This window comes from Notolabrus celidotus, chromosome 8 (assembly GCF_009762535.1).
Source record: "Notolabrus celidotus isolate fNotCel1 chromosome 8, fNotCel1.pri, whole genome shotgun sequence".
Classification (NCBI taxonomy): Eukaryota; Metazoa; Chordata; class Actinopteri; order Labriformes; family Labridae; genus Notolabrus; species Notolabrus celidotus.
The window spans coordinates 14,022,461-14,038,805 of record NC_048279.1 but is presented as its reverse complement, the minus strand read 5'-3'; the positions used below and the strand labels follow the sequence as shown (position 1 = coordinate 14,038,805).

At 39.3% G+C, this 16,345-nt stretch overlaps 2 protein-coding genes across 3 annotated transcripts; one reads left to right on the top strand and one right to left on the bottom strand.

The window, feature by feature from the left end:
* Positions 1 to 2,292: 2,292 nt before the first annotated feature.
* On the top strand, positions 2,293 to 8,053 carry hnrnph1 (heterogeneous nuclear ribonucleoprotein H1). Of its 2 annotated transcripts, none has more exons than XM_034690914.1 (11): positions 2,293 to 2,420; positions 3,870 to 3,966; positions 4,078 to 4,233; positions 4,326 to 4,469; positions 5,333 to 5,471; positions 6,211 to 6,389; positions 6,521 to 6,633; positions 6,723 to 6,858; positions 6,946 to 7,029; positions 7,115 to 7,207; positions 7,300 to 8,053. In XM_034690914.1, the coding sequence occupies exons 1-11, from the start codon at positions 2,325 to 2,327 to the stop codon at positions 7,395 to 7,397; spliced, it is 1,335 nt and encodes a 444-aa protein (XP_034546805.1). In that variant the 5' UTR covers positions 2,293 to 2,324; the 3' UTR covers positions 7,398 to 8,053. The 2 variants fall into 2 exon arrangements, with proteins under 2 accessions (XP_034546805.1, XP_034546806.1); XM_034690915.1 differs by having other exon boundaries at positions 7,296 to 7,401.
* A 5-nt stretch (positions 8,054 to 8,058) lies between these two features.
* rufy1 (RUN and FYVE domain containing 1) lies at positions 8,059 to 16,096 on the bottom strand. The gene is made up of 17 exons (XM_034690913.1): positions 15,712 to 16,096; positions 15,220 to 15,399; positions 15,017 to 15,134; positions 14,827 to 14,928; positions 14,575 to 14,698; positions 14,399 to 14,460; positions 14,138 to 14,273; positions 13,870 to 13,971; positions 13,660 to 13,776; positions 13,338 to 13,505; positions 11,864 to 11,961; positions 11,654 to 11,773; positions 11,094 to 11,223; positions 9,281 to 9,375; positions 9,147 to 9,195; positions 8,981 to 9,058; positions 8,059 to 8,893 (listed from the first exon to the last, which is right to left on the bottom strand). Exons 1-17 carry the CDS (start codon positions 16,070 to 16,072, stop codon positions 8,750 to 8,752), a joined length of 2,184 nt encoding a protein of 727 aa, XP_034546804.1. The 5' UTR covers positions 16,073 to 16,096; the 3' UTR covers positions 8,059 to 8,749.
* Positions 16,097 to 16,345: the final 249 nt, after the last annotated feature.

The window sequence follows — 16,345 nt, the reverse complement described above, 5'->3', positions numbered from 1 at the left end:
ATGACATGGTAGGCCAACTTAACTGGTAGCCAGCTTTACTAGTTCATGTAAACTCTTTATGGGAAATTGCATCAAATAGAAGGGTAATAGAGAGTGTGTTATATATTTTAATAAGACAATTGACGTGATTTACTGTATAAATTAATAACAGTCTTCAACACAATCTGAAAAAGTAATAGGCTACGATTTATTGCTTTTATTTAGGCAATAAGTGAACATAAATAAGAGTGGAAAGAAGTAAATACAGATATCCCCCTGTGTTAATGATACAAGACAAGTTGTACACATACCCAGAGAACATGAATAAAAACAACGTGATTATTGCATCATCATCAACTTTTATTTTTAATATGAGCAACTTCTGTACACACATACATGTTTTGTCGCAAATATGCAGATCTCGATCCAATTATATTATATACCTTTATCTATAAACTTTGGTAGCATGGGGACATGCAAAAACAACAACAAAAACAATAGTTTCACATGTTACAGTAGAACATTCGATAACACAACTACAAACCACTGGGCCATCAAAACCTTCTTGAAAAGAATGTCAAGCACTTAATGTCACTGCTAACCAATTTAAAGAGAGATGCTTCTGTTTGCATGGACCTATCTTTGTTGAATCTCAACAACTGATTAGTCTTAAGTAAAAAGGGCCTCACATAAATAAGTTCCTAACATTTTATTTAACTCTAATTAGCGTTCATATTTATTTTGCTTGTTATTGAATGGGAATATTTCATATAATGAACAACACAAAAAAAGATTGCTGCTTTGTGCAGTAGATAATGCAGCTAACAGACACAAAGTTTGTCTACCTTTAGAGTCATTTCTGTAGTCCACCATGCTCTTTTTCAGCATTGTGTCCTTCTATTACACATGCATGTTGACCAATCATGGTTGGACTTTTATTTACTTGTATCAAGAAGCAGTATTGTAATGTCAAATTAAACTTTAAAAACTCAAGCAATTGAAAGTTTGTTTATGGTAAAGTAAACATGTACTGTATGAAATGTACCTATCAAAAGGGCATAATGTTAAGTGAAAATAAATGGTCATTAAGTCATGACTTCACAGCATTAAAATGCAGTTAATGACTCTGGCATTGAATAGTTTTAATCCTCAACAGTTATTATAAGTTAAAACATTTTCAGTCAGTGCATATTAATAAGAAATGAATATTTCACAGAACTTTGCAATTCTTACTATGATTATAATGTGAAAAACGCCTATTCTCAGTGTTTAAAAATGCACAAAATGAAATTAAGTCCATTAACAGAACTTTACAAATTGTAGCCTACATCACTATTGTCAATGTGATTTTTTTTTTTTTTTTTACTTTTTATACCTGTCAGTTACGATATCAAAAGCTTACCATTATCAAAGTGCCCTGCATGTTGTCACTATACAGCTTCCTTATTACTACTATCTCCTACATTAGGCCAACGTGTTACAAAAGTTGATGCCAAAAGGCACTTCTGAATTTGGTGACAGGAGGTATACTTCTTTGGGGCAAAATCCCCACAGAATTTCACTAACAGGTAACTGTAGCTATAGGTGGCTTTCTGCTTTTGGGTCCCATCATCAGCATCTTGGATTTGATGGTGAAGCATGTTTCTGATGCTTGTTCACTCCTCCCACCAAATCTGAAATTAATACTTTGCAAACTAATAAAAATCAGCAGCTGGTTTTGGCAGTTCATTTGAATAAGCTTGTACTTTTTGTGTTATGGTACCACTTCATCATTATCCTAGTCGGATCTAAATCCATTCCGTTTTGTTGTGTCTTCAGTTGACTTAATGTTCCTGCCTTGATTATCAGATTGTCAAACAGTATTTATGTTTGGCTAAGATAAGCATGAGTTACGTTTACACTTGATATGAAAATTAACCTGTTATACAATTATTCTTTCTTGAAAGAAACTGAAAGCATTTAAATTTAGTTATGGCCACTGCAAAACAGGGCTGCTTGGATATGTAGGCCAAGAGATGCCGCCCGGGCCAGCCAAGGCCTCGGGCAGCAACGTCATCAGTTCAGGGCGTGGACGTAGGCCAGTCAGAGACGATTGGTTATTCAATCGGGGTTGCCAAACTTGTTAGAATCCCCCACTTTCTACAATTACTGAGCTATAAAAGATATCAATGAAATAGAAGAGTCGTTGATTTTTTTTGCTGTATTTGCAGATAGATACATATAACAGTTAAACAATTATACGAAATTGTTGTCTGAAGTGGATCACTTGATAGTTCGTAAGTTTAAAATAGACGCTTTGAATAGTTAAGTGCGTTGTCTTGTTCTTCCTCAACGGGGACTTCTACATGCAGCTCTGGCAACTCAATACAAGATTTCAGCTTCATCACGCACGCAAGACTTTCTACACACACTCCTGCGCGTTGCATCTTTGCTTGAATCAGGTAAATAAAAAGTATTGCTTTAGTTGAATACACATTGAAAAATATTGATTTTGCATTTTAGTTGTACATTTTTTAATCAATGCTAGATTTCGTATAGTTTCCGAATTCCATTCTAAAAATACCGCTAGCTAAGACATGCTAGCAGCAGTGTAACATGGCGCCGGGTGTGAGGCCCGCTTTTGTTCTTGTGTCTGGGTGCGGTATTCAACGTGCTCAAGGCAGCGAGTCTTCTTAAAGAAACCTGTTAACTGCATTATGGTTTCATATTTTCACATGAGAACTCTGAAAAATGTACCCGAATTCTTAAGTATCACATTATCTTTGAACCACCGTCACCTAGCCTGCTACACATTGTTGTATAGCTAACGTTAGCTTTTAGCAAACGCGCTTTTTATTGTCCTGCATGTTTAGAAGAGCTCGGATAAATCCAGACTGTCTACTGCTTCCGGGTTTCTACTAAACTAAAATATTTCATAGTGAGAAATTACATTAATATAAGCAGTATTCATTATTGTACGACTTTGTGTTCGTCGCTTTGTAGAAACTAGGGCCTATATGGGGCTGCCAATTAATTCACTCTTAGTAAGCGACAGTAATCATGGAGGGCCATGGGGGAGTCTCTTAATCTTAAATATAGTTAATCTTTAAAAGTAGATAAAATAAACTTGCGCGGGAAATAACTTACTACAACAATCAAGTTAATTTAACTAGGTGTATGTGTCCCCAAATGTGAGTATTAAGGCTCTTTGAATTGAGTGGTGTACTGTACTTGTACAACATCATTTTCTTAACCACATCTCTATAGAACAATGCAAAGACTCCTGGATGGATGCTGTAGTGCAGGAGATCCTAAACTTTTCAGCCCACAACCCCCAAAATATAGGTGCCGAAGACTCGTGAACCCCCATTGTTCCTCAGTGCTTTAATGTGGCTTCAGGTAGCTGGTTTGCAGCCAGAAAATGAGCCTACCTATATGAGCATGTGGCTGTGTTTCCTGGGCCTTTATGAATGAACCTACTGCTACTAATGCTTTTGATCATTAACTGTTCACTAATCCTAAACTTAGGAGTCATCTGGTAACAAAGAAAGACAGAAAACTCATTACATTTTCTATTTTTAAGGTTTTATTTCAAGGTTAGCTGCTCTAGTTGTTGAGTTTCTTTAATTTAAAGGGTAAAATTTACTATTTTTAGATAACTTTAAAAAGAAAAAACAATCTGGAAGACACGTCTCGACCCCCCATTGGTGTCTCGCCCCTCAGGGGGTCCTGACCCACACTTTGGGAATCCCTGCGCTAGTGTTTGAATGGGGATTGGAATAGGGATGTTACGGGATGCTGTCCATCGCTGTTTACTGTAGTAATTTGATTTCATTACTAACACTGAGTATGTGCCTATCTTTTAAACATAAAGACTGATTCATTGTATGTTTTTTTTTTTCCTTCTTCAGGGACCAAGAACAGTCATGGCTGATGAGGGCTATGTAGTACGCATCAGGGGTCTACCTTGGTCCTGTTCAGTGGATGAAGTACAGAGATTTTTCTCAGGTATTTATCCACATTCAGTTCAATATAATAAACATTTTAAACAAATAAAGATGTTACATTACATTACATTACATCAGTCAGAAGTTTAATTATAAACCATTTCTAATGTAGATTGCAAAGTCATCAATAATGGAGGAGGCATCCACTTCACCTACACAAGAGAGGGTCGTCCCAGTGGAGAGGCATTTGTTGAGTTGGAGACAGAGGAAGACCTGAAGATTGCAGTGAAGAAGGACAGAGAAACCATGGGCCACAGATATGTAGAAGGTGAGAACTACTGCTTTTATACAAAATGTCTCTTTTAATTTGCTTCAACTTTAAACTGTGCCAGTTAACAGTTTTATCTCCTATCATTATAGTTTTTAAATCCAACAATGTCGAGATGGACTGGGTAATGAAGCACACCGGGCCAAATTGTCCAGAGACGGCAGGAGACGGGCTGGTTCGGCTCAGAGGGCTTCCTTTTGGTTGCAGCAAAGAGGAGATAGTACAGTTTTTCTCAGGTAAGAACAAGCCAAGCTCTCTGTTAAAGTTCTTTAACTTTCTGCGTCTCCCTTTCTTGTTTCCTTTCTCTTATGGACTCTACAAATCTTGCATCTGATTTTACAAAGTGGTCAAAGTGCCATGGAAAGCGATCATTACCTACTGTTTGAGTACATATTAACATGACTTATGATTTGAAATGTTAAGTGAGGAAATTATGCCAGAAAAGGAAGCTAGGGTTAATTGAAATTGAGGAAAATATACTAACTCCGTTAAATTAAAGGGCAGGAATTTATTCAAGTTATGCAAACCTCCTTTGCCATCATTGCACATCATATTCATCTTTAGCCCATGTCCTCCACTTTTCCCCTCAAAATGGCGTGGTTACATTTTCAAGTCGTCTTTGCCTACTGGTAATTTACTAATGATGGAAAGGCTCACACTCATCACTGATGGGACCAGTATGACTCCAGTGTCATTGTTTCTTTTTCACATTTCTTCACACACTTGTCTTTTCAATTCATTTGTTCTAATTTACAGTATATATGGTTTTTGTATTAGCATTTAATGGGCAGTTGCATAACCCATGTCATCCCCCAGGATCTTGTTCTCTCTTCATCAACACACCGATACTAGCCTGATGTCCCAAACAGCTCCCTTTTCCATATTCTTCCTCTATCCTCTCATTTCTATTTTACCCCAAACAGTAAATGTAAGTCGTTTGAATGGCCAGTCACTGGTTAACAACTGAACTGGTATGTGTGATGATGTATAGAGTTTTCCATAAGTTTTCTATCTCTCTCTCTTTAGAGAAAGTTCTCTCTGTGATTGGGCATGTGATTTAATATGTCCCCTGCTGGGGTTATCTGTCCTTGGGTTGAAGGGTTGGAAATCGTGCCAAATGGGATAACATTGCCGGTGGACATCCAGGGGAGGAGTACGGGGGAGGCCTTCGTGCAGTTTGCTTCACAGGATATAGCTGAAAAGGCTCTAAAGAAACACAAGGAAAGAATAGGGCACAGGTGGGGATGGTTGGTTGGTTGGCTGGATAAGTTGCTTTTCTTATGGTGTGCACCCTCAACATGTGATCCAAATGCAAAATGGACACTACATCAATTATTGGCTTTCTGAGCACATTTGTATATTTCACCACACACATGTAGAAAAAACCATGTAAGAAAACTAAATCCACATATTCACAATGTCCAATGGGAACATTAGTGCTGGGGCACCATTCCCAAATATGAGATATAAAAAAACGAATAGATTACACATGAATTTAAAGAACGAATGGTGTCTGAGCATTAAATATCAGTCCAGGTTGATAAATGGTAAGGAGTCTCCCTGGTGGTAAAATCAGAGGGCCACTGTACACATGGATCTGGAGCCCACTGTCACAGGTAATGCTTAGAGTGGGTTTCTAAAGGGCTGGAGCCCGCTCTTTCCCTCTAAAACCAGGACAATGGCTGTCATGGAAAGGACACAGGATGCTCTTGATCAGATAAAACTCACCTCAGGTAACCATAAGAAAAGTGTAAACGTCAATAAGGCCCTTATCAATTTGGTCAGTTTAATTTTTGCAACTTTTTTCACAAGTTGTCTCTACCCTTTGAACAATTAGCAGTAAGTACTCCAAAGATATTTCTACCTATGGACTACACCATGACAGCATCTGCTAAGCCCAGTTTAATCAGTTTGAGCTAGTGCAGCCTTTTTCAGTCCATCACCCATGAGCTCACTGTGGTACCTCTATGCTCTCAGGTACATTGAGATCTTCAAGAGTAGCCGCGCTGAGGTGCGGACCCATTATGAACCCCAGCGGAAGCCCATGGGTATGCAGAGACCGGGCCCCTACGACCGGCCTTCTGGTGGTCGCGGCTACAACATGATGGGCCGAGGGGGATCCTATGACAGGATGCGCCGTGGAGGCTATGGAGGAGGTGGGTTCGAGTTGGATGACATTGACATGTGAAGCTGTTAGCTGCTATGTCTATTAATTTTGACTCTGCAGAATGGAATAATTCAAAGTCATGTTGATCATGATGTATAACATACCTGCATGTTTATACAGGTGTATCCGATGGAAGGTATGGCGATGGTGGCTCTTCCTTCCAGAGTACAACTGGCCATTGTGTCCACATGAGGGGCCTGCCGTACAGAGCCACAGAGACAGACATCTACAATGTAAGTCAGGGGTGTCTGCACACTGTCATGACTAGAAATCCAACTTGTTCTGAGGTTATGGTTGCTTCTTACACTTTTGCTTTTCCTAGTTTTTCTCGCCACTGAATCCAGTGCGGGTCCATATTGAGATCGGCCCTGATGGCAGAGTAACAGGAGAGGCAGATGTAGAGTTTGCAACACACGAAGATGCCGTGGCAGCTATGTCGAAAGACAAAGCCAACATGCGTGAGTTTTAAATAAGAGACAATTCCATCATTGTAACATAAAGATATATTCATAATAATGTTCATGCTTTCTTTCTCTGCCCCTCAGAGCACCGCTACGTGGAGCTCTTCTTGAACTCAACAGCAGGGGGCAGTAACGGAGCTTATGGCAGCCAAATGATGGGTGGCATGGGTGAGTGATGGTGCTGGAGACTCATGACACATGCTTAATTCTGATGCATTATTGGCCTTCTCAACTTGAATTTCTCTCTTCACAGGGAACCAATCATCCTATAGTGGTGGTCAGCTGAGCTCGGGGTACTCTGGTGGATACAGCAGCCAGGGGAATATGGGCGGCTACAGTGACTACAGTGAGTGTCAGCTGTGTTATAAAAAGCCTGTAAAGATTGTTTCTGTGTTTGGCTCCTTGGTCCTATATTGTGTATTCTCTCTTTCTTGTTAGGTAACCAGGGCGGGATGGGAAACAGTTACTATGGCAGCGGTGGAGGAGGAGGAAGCAGAGGCTCTATGAATGGACTGGGCGGGGGATGGGGAATGTAAATTTGTTTTTTTTTTTTCACTTAATTTGATGTTTTTTTTAAAGTCAGCATTTAGCTGGAAGGACTGGAAACGTAGTCTCACCTCGTAAACTTAGGGTAGGGTCAGGTTGTTTTGAAAATACTGAGGGGTAGGGTTTGTATTTTTTTTAAGTGGATGATCTTCAGAGAGAAGTGAGATCATCTGGTATCGGTGAGAAGCGCTGTTTGTCTTTTGCCACCCCCCACAGATTTGACACACCACAGAAACCGTGCTCTGAATTTTCATAACAGAGAAGTGTGTTTTTTTGTTATAGTTTTCTGAGCACCTGGCTGTTCCTCAAAGTTAACTAATCCGTTGCTGGTGGCTCTAACATTAGTTTCAGTGTCTGAGTGCATGAACAACAGAATTCAGAAAATGTCCATCTTATTTTTTAGATCTTATTTCATCTTCCAAATAGTGTTATGCCCTTTTATTTCTGGTTCAAATCTTATGACTCAAGCATGTTTTGTTTTTTTCTACAGTGTGACTGTTAGCCGGTTTCTCTGGATAAGTGTTATATCAGAAACAAGTGAATTTCAAATCTGTTGACATGAAGGTTTCTACTGCTTCAAATGCTATTTGTATTTCCTGTGCACAAAGTGAATAAACTAGTCTGGAATATCTAATTGAAACACTGAGAAGCTTTGAGAAAGGCGCTTTTATTCATTTATCAAATATCTAGATATAAAACTTTTGGTCACCATTCCCAAATTAAGAAAATGGCTCTGTAGCAATTAACACAATCCACAAAATCATGTTATATAATACATTCTAAAATAGTTTGATTTGTTAACATTCTACAGTCATTTACAAAACAGGTTCTCCCGTATCCAGCAGTGGAGCTGTGGCTGCAAAAAAAAATGTTACAGAGACGATGCATGGCTAGTTGATTAATAGAAAAGTGAAGTACATGTGTTAAGTCAAAAAAACAACCTCACAAATGATCCAACACAAAAGCTGAACACCAACAAGAGACCTCCGGTAGCATCTTGACCATGATCTATATGTTTAAATTAGTAATAAGTTCATGCCCTCAATAATGATCTGTGTATCTCGTATTAAACTGATGTTACTCCAGCCTAGTGAAACAATGGTCACATAATTAAACTAAACTTAACTTTGTATGTAGTCTGCATAAAGTGTATTAGCTCATCCCATCAGTGTTAAACGTGGCCCCTACTTGTGACAGGTTAGTGTTCCTGAATTTCATGTAACAGTGTAAATGGAACCCCAGGTCACATTTCCATAAGATCTGATGACACTTCTTATAACATGGTAGTAAGATCATGGTGGCTGTGGATGTGCCGTCTTTTAAAGCTCTTGTAGGTCTTTTGTCAGGAAGCTGTGGAAGAGCTTCGCTGCAGCAGGAGGGCGTGGCACATATCGCACACCCGCACAGGACGAGGGTAGGAGGGTAAGGCCAGCTCATTACCAGAACAGTTGTTGCAGTAGATGTCTCCACAGTTTCTGCAGTGATGCTGCAACACAAATATACCCTTCAAATGGAAGTGTCTGAAAACTACATATAGAAGAGCAGGAATTATTAGAATAAAAAAAGAGCATACCTTTCTGCGTGCAATGGAGAACTCTTTTAGGCATTGCTTGCATTGGGTTGCCTCGTCATCTTTGAGCCATGCGTGGCCCTGTAGGGAAAAATCAAAGCACAAGATGAAGATGAACTTTTTCTATTCAAAAGCAATAATTACAGCTACACCAGTCTTTCTATTTTACCTTTAGTGCTTTATTAACCTCCTTGAAGTCCTCCATTTTAAGTTTAGACCTTTAGAAAAAGATGACCCCACCATTAGAATATTATGACAGTTATTGACCAAAGAAGAAAGGATGATGAAGGCTTTGATACTGACTGGCTGAGGTGAAGTCCCATTTCCTGCAGAGCTTGTTCCTGCTGTTCACAAATCTGCTGCAGCTGCTGTTTCTCCTCCTTCAAATCCTGCAGCTCCTGCACCACCAGTTTACAGGAAATAACACCAGGATATCACAATACTGTACAGCACTGATTCAAAAAGTGTTGCAAGTGTGCCTTTGGTGCTATTCAAGGGCCAAACAAAGGCCTAATCACTGAATTCCTATCTCAAAAACAATGATCAAATTGAAGATTCACTTCAGAAAATGCACTAACTTTACTTTGTAACTTTATTAGTTATGCAAAATGTTCAAATAGAAGTTGTTCAAAGGACATGCATCAAAGCTATTTTCAGCAAAAACAAGCTCAGATTTCAAACTATGTTACTATCATTATGATAATTAGTATGAAAAGTAGCTTTTTATCCCAATAATACCTCTAGCTGCAATGGGAGGTGGTACTATAAGGATATTTGGTTTAATACACCTGGTACATGGCCTCAAAGTTTAGACACTGCGTTATACAGGATTATAGAGGATTTTCTGCCAACACTGGTTCAGTGTAATGGGAATAAACATTTTTTTTACTGAGCCCAATGTACCAATTTAACTTCAGCAATCAAAACTGGAAGATATTTTTAAAAATAATTAACAGATTACCAGCCTGGCAAATATGGAGTGCAATATGGCCATTATCTGTATCGGTATTTCATTTTACCCCTTGCCGATAGACGTATAAAAAAATGGCTCCACTTCTGGTTTGTCCCTCCCTCTACTGCCTTCTTTTACTTGAATGTAAAATCTGAGCACTTTTACTGCTGGTTAATACACATACGGTAAAGTTTACAGTTTTCAGAGCTAAAACTCGCCTTCATTGCTGTTGCACATATTTATCGATAGTACTAAGTAGTGAAGTAGCCTAGATTTATAAATGACAGCTCAACATTCTACATTTTTTTCATTATTACAGAAAATTCACAAGGGTTACAAGTATTCTTTCTTGGTCTTATAAACTACTTATCTGTATTGTTACCAGCCTGGAAAAAAATTACACCAGTTGACCCCTGATTTGAAATATGTAAAGAAATTAGCCTTGAACTGCAGTGTTTAGTAAAACAAACAAAAAAAGAAATCCAGGAGATTACAGAAAGACAGGGTAAAAACAAAGTAGACAGGGATCATATGTACACACATTTTTAGGAGCCCATATTTGAAAATCATCCATGTGTTTTCACTTTGGTTTATAAATATTTAAAACTATGTACCTTCAAAGGTACAGTGTGTATGAATAAGAGTCATTTAGCAGAGCAGCCTTTAGAAATGTAATATATCGTTCATAAGTATATTTGCTTCGTTGTCTAATGTTTTAACTTAGAATGAGCCTTTTATGATTTACATAAAGAGCGGATCTTCCACAGAGGCCACAATCCTACACTGTTTTTACAGTAACACAAAACTAGCAACGTGTGTTTTTGTACCGTGTGGCTGTGCAAAGTGCACCTGTTAGAAGACATGGATAAAGACAGTGGTTGTTGTGCGTGAAAGAATTTGTAATGATAGATGTTCTTGAGGGTAAAAACTTGACAAATGGAGGATCATACTAAACATGCATCACAGGAGCATCTTGTCCTCAAGGGCTACCATCCCTTCACTGATTGAAGGGGTGAGCAGGGGAGCATTCCAATATAGAATCTGACCCCTAGATATCGCTAATTAATCCCAATCATACACACTGTACCTTTAATAACTGTTTTTTTGCATCACTTCCAAAGCAGTTCAATGACTTCCAAACTCCTATGTATGTGTAACACTGACCGTGTTCAGGCCCTGGAGTTGTTGCAGCTGTGTGCGGAGCTCAATGCTGTTGTCCTGTTCCCGCTGAAGAGCTCTCTGCAGGCTCTGTCTTTGTTCCCTCTCTGTTCGCAGCTCATTCTCCAAACCTAGCCTGAGAAGAGATATAACAATGAGATTGCTGAAGGGCACTTGTTTTTCAAACTACATATTGAATATATTTACTGACAATTAACTCTTAGTCAAAATCAGCAATAGGTACTAAATTTATACGATTCAGGAGTTTGTAAGACTTTAAGTCCAAAAAGAATTATGAGGGTTTAACTCAGACTTTAACAACTCCAATCTCAGACTTCAAACTAACTGGTACAGAAGGACCATTTTTCAGATGTAGTCTTAAACTTGTTCAAGTCAAAACTGAGCCTACAAGCTTTTTTTATATAACCTCACAGGAGAAACAGCATGAGTTTTTCAGTTACTGACAGTGGAACATAAGGTTAAAATATGTTTATTTAAGAAGGGATAATAACATGCTCATGTGTCCTGTTCAGATTTTTTTTATCATGCATGCAAAGTGCTATTACCTCTGTGTATCCAGGTCAGTCAGCTGTTTCTCCAGAGCGTCCACTTTCCCTTCCAGCTCCACCTTCAAATCTTTGTCTGACTGGTCACTTTGCTTGCGTTGTCGCTCTGAGTTCTGTAGTCTGTGTTGCCAAAAACAACCAAGAACAATATTAACTAAAAGGAAAAGGGTTGCTTAAAAAAACAAAACAATAAAAAAATATGAACAATACCTCTCCTCTAATTCCTTCATGTTTTTTTCCATTTCATCCATCTTCTGCTCCAGCTGCAAAGCCTCTGCCTGCTTTTTTTCTGCCTCTCGTTGTGAATCCTAAAAAGCCAAAAACAGTTTTTTAGTGCGTCCTTTCTGAGTGGACCTGTAAATAAAAGGTGTGCTCGTAACTTCACCCAACGTTTTGATAAAATCACTGAGGCTGTTGACAACACTTGTTTGTGTTTGTGGATCTATCCAAGGCATTTGATACAGTCAGTCAATCATGATATTTAACTGCAGAAACTTTTTTAATTATGGTTTACATGGAACTGAGTTGTTATGGTTCAGAAGCTACTTACCAACGAGAAAGCACTATGTTTATGGAATGACACTAAGTGACTGATTTCATTTGGGGTGCCACAAGGCTAAATCCGGGGACCTTTACTGTTTCTATAATAAATTAAAGATTTATACATGATTTCATCTAAAGCATTTTTCAACTAGTTTGCTGCTGATTCCTATATTTTTCTATCAGGTAAAGATGGATATAACCTGGTATCTGAAATGAACACAGAATTAAGTAAAGCTGACACTTGGTTTAAAGCAAACAAGTTATCACCAAACATCAATAAAAGTGCTGACATGATGTTTACACCTATGACCTTAAATATGACCATATGACTAGTGAAATGGCAATGAATATTAATGTATCAGAAGATTAAGAAATTTGTTACCAAGAAAAGTGTATTACACTATGATTTTTCCTTATATATCCAACTGCAACATTGTTTAGGTAAGCACCTTTAAAAGGAACATTAACGATATTTTGTCCCTGTAGAAACGATTCATTAAAATGATCATTCTCCTGTAGGTTGAGTAGTTCTATTCACCTATTTCAGTTATTACGACGCCTACCCATCTTTGATCTTAACCATTAACAAATTAAAGTTTTTGTCCTTCAACACACTCACAAAGTATTCCATGTATGTTTTCAAGATGAGATAACTCTCAGATCCATCTTTACCAAACATGGTCTGCAAACAAACTTCCATCGAGCCTTTTCAGGATTACCCTTTCTCAGTTTTCCAACAGATACAGAGGACCTCACTGTTGGGACAGTTTATCCGGTCATATTACAAGATACACAAACTTGAACTCATTCAAGAAACTAACCATACACTTTCTGTTAGGTCATTGCTTTTAATATTAATCCCTTTTATTAACCCTTATGTTTTGTCTTTAGTTGTTTCTAACTTATCTGTTGTTCATTAATACTTTGTCTTTATGTTGAATGTTTTTAAATGGAGGGCCACTTGACAAGGCTGTCTGGGTATGTTGGCTCCTCTTGCACATTTCTTATCACTAAAGTTAGTGATTAGTTACACTGTTGAATTTACCCGTCAAGTCTTCTATATCCTGGCTCTTGTTATTGAGAAGAAATTTTATGTTTTGTTATTTTGTGTACAATACAATTAATAAATAAATCTGTATACCTGAGCTTTGTGGAACATTTGTACGTTGAGAGTCTTGACTTGGTCAAGTTGGAGCCGCAGAGCTGCGAGGTTGTCCTGTTTCTCATGTGTGTCCTTCTCCAGCAGCTTCATAGCCACCTCCATCTCCTGCTTTAGACTCACCTGGAGCTCTAACTCACGCTCCAGCTCCTAGAATCATACAGAGGACCAATCAGGAATCAGGATTCTTTACAACACATTCAAAGAATTTTGCCCTCCACCTCCTCTACCCAATGAAGCAACACAGAGCAGCTCAGTCAGCTTTCTTTCTATGTTCTAGAGCTGTGGCCTCATGATAACTTACCTGGCGAATGCGCTTTTCCTCCTTATACTGTTTCCAGACAACATTATACATCTCATCCAGACCCTGTCGAGTCTGTTTGTATGTCTCTAGCTCCACTTGACTGTCCTGAAGAGCTGCCTGGGAAATCAAACACAGAAGAGAGTTGGGTTTGTTATTTTTCTGTTAGACAGAGGTGGGGTTGTTGTAGTTAATGATGCAATGCTTTCTGACCTCTTCCTTTTTCTGGCTGGACTGCAGGATCGACTCATTCTCCTTTCTCAGGTGTTCATGTTCTTCCCGCAAAGAGTTGATCCGGTCTGTTGCTGCAGTCAGCTGAGGGAAAGAAAACATACACTTGTTATATTAGTCAGGAGAAACACACCTAATGCACACAGATGTTTTGTTTACATTGGAGATGAACACCTTCTTTGTAGACAATTGATTAGAGCAATCCAATCTCATCCAAGTGCACACACATGCCTAAAACTAGTGCACCAACCTCCTCCACAAGTTTGCTGTTGGTCTTCTCTAAAGAGTCCATCTTAGCCTGAAGGTCAGTGACAGTGCCACTAAGGTGACGATTAAGCTCTTCAATGTAGTGCTTCTGATCCAATATGGCCGTCATCTTACCGTCACTAAAAAGACAACACATAAAAAAGTTGAGGGGTTGCGTGCGCATACGATCTGTTTGCAGTTTAATCTAGCCAGATGAGCACAGAGCAGGTGAGACATTAATTATCTCTTGAAGAGCGGCACTCACTCTTTTGGAGTCTCACTGTTGGCAGGGTCTTTCAGATAGAGGGAGAAGTCAATGACTCCCACCTGATTTGAAAAGAGAAACTCGTCACTTTGTGTCCTAATGCACTTTTTTTTTAATCTCATGCAATAAATGAGTTGCTGTGATCATGAGTGGGCTTAATGCCTGTCAATGCTCACCTGAGAATCAAGATCCTCCCCTTTAATGCAGAGGTTGGCATCAATAACATTGAGACCAACCAAGAGTCCCCCCATCACTGCCCCCTCCTCCTCCACCATTAACGCTCCAGGGTCATAAAACTCACTAGGAGGGAACAGAGAGAGAAGGATAATAGAGAGTTGACAAGAAAATGATTTGAAATTATGTACTGTTTTACTGATATAGAAATGACCATCTCTATAAAGGCTGCATAACTTTTCATGTTTACCAACCTCAGGAGATCTTTGCGGTCAAGCAAAGCTTTCATATAATCCGCAACTGTCTTCTGCATAAGTGCTAGATGCAGCCAAGCCCTTGCTCTCCCCAAACCGGTCCTGAAAGCAAATAAAAGAAAAGTGAAATAATCAGTATTATATTCAGTATTAAGGAGCTTTACTTGGAAAAAGTCTCAATGTAGCGTACTTTATGCCGGGCAGGTCTCTGGCACTTGTGGCAATGTTAGCGGACTCCGGACACAATTTCTCCACCAGCTCCAGAGGTCCCCATATAGATTTGTTCTGACCAATGAAGGATTTCTTAGCTGAAAAAATAAATACATAACAGTTAGATCTGCTTTGTGGCATAAAACTGCTAGAAACTAGTAATCTGTGGACGCTCTGTTTCACCTTTCAGGCCATGTTTGAGGCAATGCTCCAGGACAATGAAGAACTGTTGCAAAGGAGGGTAATCTGAGTCCAGCGTCCTACCCAGATTCAAGGAGGACTGAATTAATACTTTGATGCTCAGCTTTAACATGCTGAGCAAATTGGATCTTTCTATTGCCATAGGATCTTTGGGAGGCAGAACTGTAAAGATAAATTGAGAGATGGGATCAGTGAGATATATGCGGGCTTTGAGGAGTTGTTTTGCAGGCTTGTGTGCATGAAATGCTAAATAAACACTGACATAGAGAGTAGCGTTACTCCGTGCAGGATCATTAATCCATGAAATTAAAGTTTAGCTGTGGAAGTCATGTGTCTGCCGACAGCTGACATCAGCTAAGTCCAAGAGGAAGTAATAAGTAGGACTTTGAAGCTTTGCAATTTTACAACTAAGCTTTTACAAAGAGTGCAAGCCCAAGTATTGAGAGTCTAAAGCTAATAATTGACACAGGATACCTGGAAGTTTTTTAGAAGTGTTGTTGACATCATTTTCAGTCTCTCTTTCAGTCGGGGAGTTTGGAGTGGATCCCTGAGAGGGATTTCTCTGTGCAGCAGCGTAGCTCACCCCGCTGCTAATCGTCTCTGTGGCCTTCCGAGCGAGCGACAGGATGGGAGCCGACCAGCTGTTCTCTGCGGCCGCCGGAGCAGGCATCTCTGCCCGGTCCTGCCTGTCGGTACTGTCGGGCTCTCCCTCGGTAAGGATGTCCGACACTTCGGTTTCATCTTGCTGTTCTTTTGCTTCTCCATCCTCAACAGCTGTGTTTACTTCCACCGACTCGTCGGCCATGTTTGTCCCCCCTCCCCTCAGCCCCAACATTCACGTGACTACACCAGAGCAATCACGCGCGCTGTTAGAACTTTATTCTTCTTCGCTGTGTTAACAAATCAGATTGACGTGCATTACCGTCATCCACTGGAGTGGAGGATGAGGTGCAGTCAACATACAAAAACACTGCCTAACCTTTTACAGTCTATGTGCCTAACCTGTTGAATTCATTCCTTAACAACATACTTTCATTTGTGCCTCCAACATATATTTTTTAACTAATGCCATTCAACATTCAGTTTAGAATAGATTACTATTTGCTTT